The following is a 9,665-nucleotide window of genomic DNA, read 5'->3' on the forward strand; positions in this document are numbered from 1 at the left end:
TTTTTGAGTTCGAGTCTCACTCTGTCACCCAGGCTGGAGGGCAGTGGCACACTCACGGCCACCTCAGCGTTGATCTGCTGAACTCAGGAAGCGATCCTTTTGTCTCAGCCTTCCAACCACCTAGAACCACAGGCATGTACCATCACACCTGGCTAATTTTTCTTGATGTATTGTAGAGATGAGGTCTCACTGAGTTGCTCAGGCTGGTCTCGAACCCGTGGGCTCAGGCAGTCCTCTAACCTTGGCCTCTCAAAGTGCTGGGATTATAGGCATGTGATTTTATTTATTTTTTTATTATTATTATAAAGATGTGGGGTACAATTCGGAGTTAGGTATACAAACGTTGGTTATGCAGGTACCGTTGTTGATAAGGTAGATTCTAATAAGCCTGGTTCCAGAGCACGGCACAGCAAAATTTCCACCATATTCATTGGTCAGAGCAGTCACTAAGTCACTCCTGTTCAAGAGGCAGAAGTGCAGACCTGACCTCTTTAAGCCACCACAATGCCAGGTGGTGGTATGTGATTGGAGAGAGTCCTAAACAGAAACCTTGCCCCTCACCTGTCCCCATATACCATGGAAGATGTCCTATTTTTTTATTCATTAGCCATGAGGCCCCAGGCGGAATGTAATTTTTGTCTCCGTGGGTTGCCTCAGTGAACCATGGGAAACATGAATTCTCCAATATTGTGCTCTAGGCGTGCCAGCCCAATGGTAGTTCCGTCTTTTTCTCCTGCAGTCTAAGGCAGTCTGGGAAATCAGCCCGGTCTTTAACCCCTGCCCCAGAGCATCAGGGGAAATGCAGTCCTGTCCTTACTCTCTTCACTGCAGCTCAAGGGAGTTCTGGCCATCAGGTTGTCTCCTGTCCCGGAGCACCCTGGGAAATGCAGACATGTCTCCTTACAACAACAAAGCAGTTCCAACTTTTGAGGTTTGGGAGAGGAGACTGGCAGGTTAGTGTTGGGTGAGTTGGAAGGTTGCACTTGGAGGTCAGAAATGGATGTGGAGGCAGCTTAGGGCAGAAGCCACAGGGATTGCTCCCTAGGCAGGGGCTTCAAATGCTTGGGTTCTACAACATGACCTCTAATTCCAGGAGCCTGTGGAAAGGTGGCCCCACCATTCATCCCCACAAAGAGACACTGGTCTTGTTCACTGGTACAAAAATCTTTATTTAAGTATAAAAAATTTTTTATTTAGTATAAAATAAATAATATGAATATTAATTAATAATAACACAAAATAGCGGCAATAATATTAATAATAACAAGAGCTGTCCTGCTGGCCAATAGCCTTTCTCCAGTTTTTCCCCTCTGGTTCTCACACCTCTGTGAAATAGGTGTTTTTTCTTTTCCCTTTTGTTTAAAAATAGCGACGGGTGTCTCACTGTGTTGCCCAGGCTGGTCTCAAACTCCTGGGCTCAAGCAGTCCTCCTGCCTCGGCCTCCTAAAGTGCTAGAATTACAGGTGTGAGCCACCACACCCGGCCAAGAGAGGTGTTTTGACAGCTGGGGAAACTGAGGCCCAGAGTAGTCAGCACATTGGCCTGAGGTGACACAGCACGTCTAAAGGGCTGGGAGCTGAGGGAGGGGCAAAGAGGTCCCCTGGATCCAGCCAGGGCAAGGAGGGGAGGTTTGGGTTCAGGTCCAGAGGAGAGTGCCTCCCCACAGTCTGGCGGTCATGAGCAGGGTGACGGTGAGGCTGAGACGGGCAGGGCCATGCGGGGGGCCACCCCCACTGCGGTGCTGGATATCCTGGCCTGGGTAGTTACAGCTACTTGTGGTACAGCACGAGACCCTGAGTTGGGTCAGGCTGAAGGCGTCAGCCACATGGAGGCTTTGGCACCAGGAGGCGGTGGCACAGCCTCTTACCGTATAGCCGGGGCTCCCTAGACCTGAGGAAAGAAAGACTGAGTGAGACTCCCAGCTCGTGGGCATGGCCTGGAATTCTCAAGTACGTGACATGCCGCCTTGTGGCGGGGGCCACCTAGAGAAAGCAGCAATTCTCAAAGTGTGGCACAGGGACCCACTTCAGGAAAGCAGTGAAGTCAAAATGATTCTCATGATAATACCAAAACATTTGGCTTTTTCGCTCTCCTAAGTGTACGATGGAGTTTTCTAGAAACTCCAGGACATGTGATATTGCAACAGACTGAAAGCAGAAGCAGCTGTCTTCTATTAAACCAGACATGAAAGAGATGTGCAACACAGTAAAACAATGTCAGCCTTTTCATTACACTTTTTTCATTTTGGAAAATAGTCATTTTTCATAAAAGTAGGTTATTTATAATATAGTCATTTTTCATAAAAATAGGTTACTTATATTAACATGTAATGAGTTCTTATCGTTATTTTATTTTTTTGAGTTGGAATCTCACTGTCACCCAGGCTGGAGTGCAGTGGCACACTCACGACCACTGTAGCCTTGACCTGCTGGGCTCAGATGATCCTTCTGCCTCAGTCTTCCAAGTAGCTGGAACTACAGGCATGTGCCACCCACACCTGGCTAATTTTTTGATTTATTGTAGAGATGAGGCCTTGCCAAGTTGCCCAGGCTGGTCTTGAACCCCTGAGCTCAGGCAATCCTCTCACCTTCACCTCCCAAAGTGCTAGGATCACAGGTGTGAGCCACCGTGCCCAGATATTGTTATTTTAAAGTGAATTAATATCTAAATCTTTTTTAAAATTATCAGTTTTTCTTTTTTCTTTTTTTTTGAGTTGGCGTCTCACTCTGTCACTCAGACTGGAGTGCAGTAGCCGCTTCCAGCCACTGCAGCCTCGACCTGCTGGGTTCCGGCGATCCTTCCGCCTCAGCCTTCCAAGTAGCTGGAACTACAGGCGCGCGCTACCACGCCTGGCTAATTTTTTTGATTTATTGTAGCGATGAGGTCTTGCCTGCCCAGGTGGGTCTCAAACCTGCGGGCTCAGGCAATCTACTCACCTCAGCCTCCCAAAGGCATGGGATTACAGGCTGAGCCACCGAGGCCCGGCTAGGGGCTTTTATTTTATTTAATTAATTTTTTTCCTTTTTGTTGATTTTTATTTTTTGCTTTTAGAAAAGAAATGGGGGCCGGGTGTGGTGGCACATGCCAGTAGTTCCAGCTACTTGGAAGACTAAGGTGGAAGGATCACCTGAGCCCAGCAGGTCGAGGATGTGGTGGCCAGGCTGGGCCACAGAGTAAGACTCTGACTCAAAAAAAAGCAAAAACAAACAAACAAAAAAGAGATGGGGTCTATGTAACCCAGGCTGGTCTTGAACTAGTGGCCTCAATCCTCTTGCCTTGGCCTCCCAAAGTGCTGAGATTACAGCGTGAGCCCCCATACCTGGACAAATTTCTCAGTTTTAATTTTTTTGGGGGGGAGAGTTAATGGACATAAAACAGGTACTTCGTTTTCGATTTTATCCATTAAAAAAAAAATTTACTGTAGAGAAGAGGTCTCGCCAAGTGGCCTGGGCTGGTCTTGAACCTGCGGGCTCAAGCAATCCACTTGCCTCGGCTTCCCAAAGTGCTGGGATTATAGGCTGAGCCACCGAATCTGGCCTTTATTCAATTTTTATAAGTCTGTGTTATCTCTAACTTCAGCTTACTCTAACATTAATTTATGATAAACCAGACAATTATTAAAATTAGCCATTTCTCAGAACATACCTTTGGAATCATAGAAATGCACAATTAACCTCATCTAGTCAAAATCTTCACTCAAGTGATGATAAACAGTCTACCATCAGTTTTACTTTCTAATGCAGTCTATACAAGTATATACAGAAACTACTGAAGTAAACAATAATTTTTAAAATCATGAAGGAGTCAAGACCACAAAGTTGGCCGGGTGAGGTGGTTTATGTCTGCAATCCCAGCACCTTGGGAGGCAGAGGTGAGAGGATTGCCTGAACCCAGGGGTTCGACCGGCCTGGGCAACATGGTGAGACCTTGTCTCTACAATAAATCACAAAAACTAGCCGGACGTGGTGGTGTGTTCCTGCAGTTCCAACTATTCAGAAGGCTGAGGCAGAAGGTCAAGGCTGCCTGAGCCCAGCAGGTCAAGGCTGCAATGGCCGTGAGCGTGCCACTGCACTTCAGCCTGGGTGAGAGTGAGACTCTGACTCGAAAAAAAAAAAGAAAAAGACCACAAAGATTAAGAACCACTGGAATAGACAGACCTTCCCAGGATGTCACTGGACGAAAGCCTGAATGTCCACCGCAATCCCGCCCCCTACAGGAAATCCTGCCGCCAAAGAATCCCACTTTTCTATGATAGAAATGTCCGTTTCCTGACAGACAAGTTGTACTCCCTTACTATAGTGTGCATCCTCCGGAGGGAAGTTCCACCTCTTCCACGGGGAGCTCCACCTCGGTGAAGTCCAGCTAAACTGGAAGCCTACCTCTTGCAGAAGCGCTTTTCCCACAATAAGTGTCCCCTCCCAGCCTCCCAAAGGGCCTCACCAGTAGTACCAGTGGCTTCCAGACATTGATCCATGGGGCCTCGGCAGTCGATGAGGGAAGTCTCTTTGGAGGAGCACCCATGGGTGCTGTTCCCCTCACAGCTGTGACACTGGATGCCGTTCTGTGGCAGGTTTTCAAGCTCCAGCACTTAGGAGAGGACAAGAAACACAAGACCCAGGAAATTAGCGCTTGGGTCCCTCCTTCCCTGCCTCCCCAGGACTCCCACGCTCAGCCTGAGATGTCATGGAGCCACCTTGTGGTCAGGCATTTGTTTTGTTTTGTTTGAGTTGGAGTCTCACTGTGTCGTCCAGGCTGGAGTGCACACAGCTACCGCAACCTCGACGTGCTGGCCTCAGGCGATCCTTCCGCCTCAGCCTCTGGAGTAGCTGGGACTACAGGTGTGTACCACCATGCCTGGCGAATTTTTAAAATGTTTTGTAGAGATAAGGTCTCACCAAGTCACCCAGGCTGATTTCGATCCCTGGGGCTCAGGCAATCCTCTCACCTCAGCTTTCCAAAGTTCTGGGATTACAGGCATGAGCCACCGCACATTTGAATGGCACTTTTTAGGGGGTGTTCTGGAGGGCTTGAGAGAGACCCCTAACTCCCAACTCCTCACAAGCCCCAATTCTGGTCATGCACTCTGCTGGGCACTGGGTAAGTAACTGTGCCAACCATCCCTACCCTCATGGAGCTTACAATTTGGAGCCACTCCACCCAATAGGGCACCACTGGGCCATGTGTGGTTGTTTAAATTTAAATTTACAGCCAGGTGCAGTGGTTCACACCTTAATCCCAGTTACTTGGGAGGCTGAGGCAGAAAGTTCACTTGAGGCCGGGAGTTTAAAACCAGCCTGGATAACACAGTGAAACTCCATCTGTACAAAAAATTAATTAGCTAGGCGTGGTGGCACATGCATATAGTCCCAGCTACCTGGAGGCTGAAGAGGGAGGATCGTTTGAATTCAAGAGTTCAAGGCTGCAGTGAGCTAGGACTGTGCCACTGCACTATAGCCTGGGCAGCAGAGTAAGACTCTATCTCTAAAAAAAATTTTTTAAATAATTTTTAAAAAGCTAAATGTATTTTTATTTTACTTATTTTGTATATATATGTATTTATTTATTTTGAGACAGGGTCTCACTCTGTCACCCAGGCTGGAGTGCAATGATGTGATGATCCCAGCTCACTGTAGCCTCAACTTCCTGGGCTCAGGTGATCCTCCCACCTCAGCCTCCCAAGTAGCAGGGACTACAGATACATGCCACGATGCCCAGTTAACTTTTTTATTTTTTGCAGAGAGGGGGGTCTCACTTTGTTGTCCAAGCTGGTCTTGAACTCCTGGGCTCAAGAAATCTTCCTTCTTTGGGAGGCTGAGGCAAGAAGATTGCCTGAGCCCAGTAGGTCAAGGCTACAGTGGCCGTGAGCATGCCACTGCACTCCAGCCTGGATGACAGAATGAGACTTCAACTCAAAAAAAAGAAAAAGAAATCTTCCTACTTCAGCCTCCCAAAGGGCTGGGATTACATGCATGAGCCTCTGTACCAGCCATCTTGCCTAGATTATTGCAATGACCACTCCACTGGTCTTCCTTCTTCTACCCTGCCACGACCCAACCCAGCAGCAAGAGTGTTTTATTTACTTTTTTTTTTTTTTGAGTTCGAGTCTCACTCTGTTGCCCAGACTGGAGTGCAGTGGCCGCTCCCGGCCACCGCTGCCTCGACCCGCTGGGCTCCAGCGATCCTTCCGCCTCAGCCTTGCAAGTAGCTGGAACTACAGGCGCGCGCTACCACGCTTGGCTACTTTTTTGATTTATTGTAGAGATGAGGTCTCGCCTGCCCAGGCGGGTCTTGAACCAAGAGTGTTTTTTTTTTTAAATGCCAATCAGTTCACAGGGCTCTCCTTTCTCAAGCACTTTAACAACTTCCCCTTCCCCTTAGAATAAGATCCAAGGGTTTTACTACACAGCTGGTGTAAGTCACCACCTGTCTGAATCAGAATTTTGTTTCATTTCTACAACCACTAAATCCATGTGCAGTGCCCTCCCCAGGGACATGTCTGCCCCAAGAGTTCACGTCTGCAACTTCTCATGCATTAGGTCTCAGCTTTGCTCCCTCGCCCCCACTCCCTGTACTTTTTTTTAAGTTGGGTCTCACTCTGACACCCAGGCTGGAGTGCAGTGGCATGATCACGGCTCACCACAGCCTCTACCTCCTGGGCTCAGGCGATCCTTCCACCTCAGTCTCTCGAGTAGCTGGGACTATAGGCACCATTCTGCCCTGCTGATCCTTAAATTTTTTTTTGTAGAGATAAGGCGATGGCAGTGGTGGAAGGACTCAAGAGAGATATAATGGGCAGAAAACACAGGTCTTAGTGAGAGGCTGATAATCTCATGGAATTCCCACAAGATCCTTCTTTGAAGAAAGGCTTGGAAGGCCCATTTTTCAGAAACAGGCCCGGCGAGGAGTGGTTTGTCCGAGAGTGACTGTGCGGCAGTCTGCCTAAGCATGCCTCCCTGTCCCACCCTGGCCCTGGCACCGGGTCCCCTGCCTCTTACCTGGGCCCCTGTTGCATTTGGTGGTATTACAGCACTGCAGGAAGTGGAAGGTGTAGTTATTGTGGAAGCCAGTGGGGCCAGGGCAGCCAGGGAGGTAGCCACAGCCACGGGAGTGTGTCTCATCATTTAGAGACCCTTTGGGGGATAGAGGAGAGAGGTCAGAGGTCAGATTGGAGATGAGGGGCTGAGACTGGATTTGCCCAGCACAGCCAATGGCATTCAACCAGTCTCTGCTTCACTTTTCATCTTATTTATGGCAGTCATATACCTAGTGGAACGACTATGTTTTCTGGCCTCGCTAGGTATAGTCATGTGATGAAGTTCTGGCTAATATGATATAAGTAGAAGAGCTTTATGAAGACTTCCATAAAGGAAAACTCTACAAAAGGAGGAGTATCCCCTTTTTGCTCCTCCTTTCCCCCTTTCTCCTTCCTGGAATTTAGACGTGAAGCCTGAAGCTCTGGCAGCCATCTTCAACTACGAGGCAGTCATGAGAATGGAAGTGATATGTAAGGAACGAGAAGGCATCTGGGTTCCTGGTGACCCTGAAACAGTTCTAGTGGCCCTAGACTTCTTATCCCTGGACTTTCTGTGTGTGAGAGAACTTTCTCCCTTGCTTAAAGCCCTGCTGTTTGGAGGTCATTGTTTTTTTTTGTTTGTTTGTTTGTTTTGAGTTGGAGTCTCACTCTGTCACCCAGACTGGAGTGCAGTTGTTAAGTGCAGTCTTGGGGAGGAGTGAAGCAGGAATGAGAGGTCGCTGGCAGGTTGTGGCTTACCTTCCAGGGTCCGGTGGGTCACCACCTCCAGGCACTGCTCCCCGGGACTGCGGCACTGCAGGCTCTGGTGCCGTCCCCTCTCGCAGCTCATGTCCGAGGTGGCGCAGGAAATGCATTCGAGGTAGCGGCCCCGGGGAAAGGTGGTAGGCTGGCCTGTTTAGAAGAGGGCTGGGGTGAGACTCCATGGGGACAGTCCCGGGGCCACAGCTCCCTGAGGGCTCAGCTCAGCATTGGCTCCTCCATGTCCCATCTTCCAGTCAATCACCACCCCTGTCCATTCGGCCTCCTGCATCTTCCTAGAGCCCATCCTCTCCTTTCCAGCCCCATATCAGCTCCTACCTCTTTCCATCCCTGTCACCCCTACCCCATCCCAGTGCATTCCCACATGGCCCGAGAAGGATGTTTCTTTTTCTTCTTCTTTTTGAGTCAAGGTCTCACTCTGTCACCCAGGCTGGGCAGCACAGTGGCATGATCTCAGTTCACCCCAGCCTCAACCTCCTGGGCTCCAGTGATCCTTCCGCCTCAGTCTTCCAAGTAGCTGGAATCACAGGTGCGCACCACCACACCTGGCTCATTTTGTGATTTATTGTAGAGACAAGATCTCGCCATGTTGCCCAGGCTGGTCTCGAACTCCTGAGCTCAGGTAATCCTCTCACCTCTGCCTCCCAAAGTGCTGGAATGACAGGTGTGAGCCACCATGCCTGACTGTGCTGACATCTTGACTGCAGTCTCATGAAGGCTCCTGAACCAGAACCCCCAGCTAAGCTGCTCCAGGACCCTCCACTTTCAGAAACTTCATGAAATAATACATAAATATTTTTAAATTCTGGGGCAATCTGTAATGCAGCAATAAATAAATACACTACCTAATTAGATAATAAATCCACTACCTAATTGTCTCAGGGATCACAGACTCACTCAACGGATTCGTGACAACACTGATTTTTGCACAAACCTTCTGGTCTTGGCCTACTGGATCATTTACTTTTCCCTGGAAACACCAGAGTTATTCCTCTGCCCAGGCCTTGGCTCACACCATTTTCCATGCTTGGCATGCCCTCTCCTTCCTGACCCAAGATATCTAAGCTGAGTCTGGGCCAAGTCTTAAAAAAGTAAGAGGACCATGTCAGCCAAGGCTCCCAATTGGCAGGCCGCTGGCTGTAATTAGGTGAATCATTTACATCCAAAGCCCAATCATCCCCCTCAAAGAAAAATAACTACAAAGCCAATAACCCATCTGTTCTCACACAGTCTTCCACAAAAACAAAGCCATGCGTGATCACTGCTACTGTTTGGATATGGTTCCTTTGACCCGACCAAGTCTTGTGTATGAAGCGTGATCCCCAGCATTGGAGGTAGGGCCTGGTAAGAGGAATTTGAGTTGTGGGCGTAGATCCTTCAGGAATGGCTTGGTGCCATTCTCCCAGGAGTGAGTGAATTCTCACTCTTTGTTCCCACAAGAACTGGTTTTGGAAAAAGCCTGGCATCTCCGCTCTCTCACTCGCTTCCTCTCTCACCATGTGATCTCTATACACACCAGCTCCCCTTTGCCTTCCACCATGAATGGAAGCAGCACGCAGTCTTCACCATAAGCTAAACAGATGCCAGCGCCATGCCCCATGTACAGCTTGTAGAAGAGTGAGCCAAACAAACCCATTTTTAAAACAAATTACCCACTCTCAGGATTTCCCTTCTAGCAACACAAATGGACTAAGACAACCCTCGTAGCCAAAATAGCTTTCTCATACCACTCATGTGTCCCCTTTGTGAACTCTTTCTTATAATGTTCTTCCAAATGCCAGTGATCCTTGGGACTCTGTCTTAAGCCCTTTTCATTTCTCATGGTATAGACTTTCTCCCATGGGGATGCTATCTGTTGAGATGGCTTCGTTTC

General features: G+C 48.7%; 1 protein-coding gene across 1 annotated transcript; it reads right to left on the reverse strand.

Moving 5' to 3' along the window:
• Nucleotides 1–1,195: 1,195 nt before the first annotated feature.
• On the reverse strand, nt 1,196–7,924 carry PLAUR (plasminogen activator, urokinase receptor; the record flags this gene model as incomplete). The annotated part of the gene is made up of 5 exons (XM_021709200.1): nt 1,196–1,345; nt 1,503–1,890; nt 4,441–4,587; nt 6,996–7,133; nt 7,766–7,924. Coding segments are annotated over 4 exons (698 nt in total), but the record flags the coding sequence as incomplete, so codon positions are not given.
• Between the last annotated feature and the right edge of the window lie 1,741 nt (nt 7,925–9,665).

Source organism: Carlito syrichta, unplaced genomic scaffold (genome assembly GCF_000164805.1).
Source record: "Carlito syrichta isolate Samal-C Ts95f unplaced genomic scaffold, Tarsius_syrichta-2.0.1 Scaffold169151, whole genome shotgun sequence".
Taxonomy (NCBI): Eukaryota; Metazoa; Chordata; class Mammalia; order Primates; family Tarsiidae; genus Carlito; species Carlito syrichta.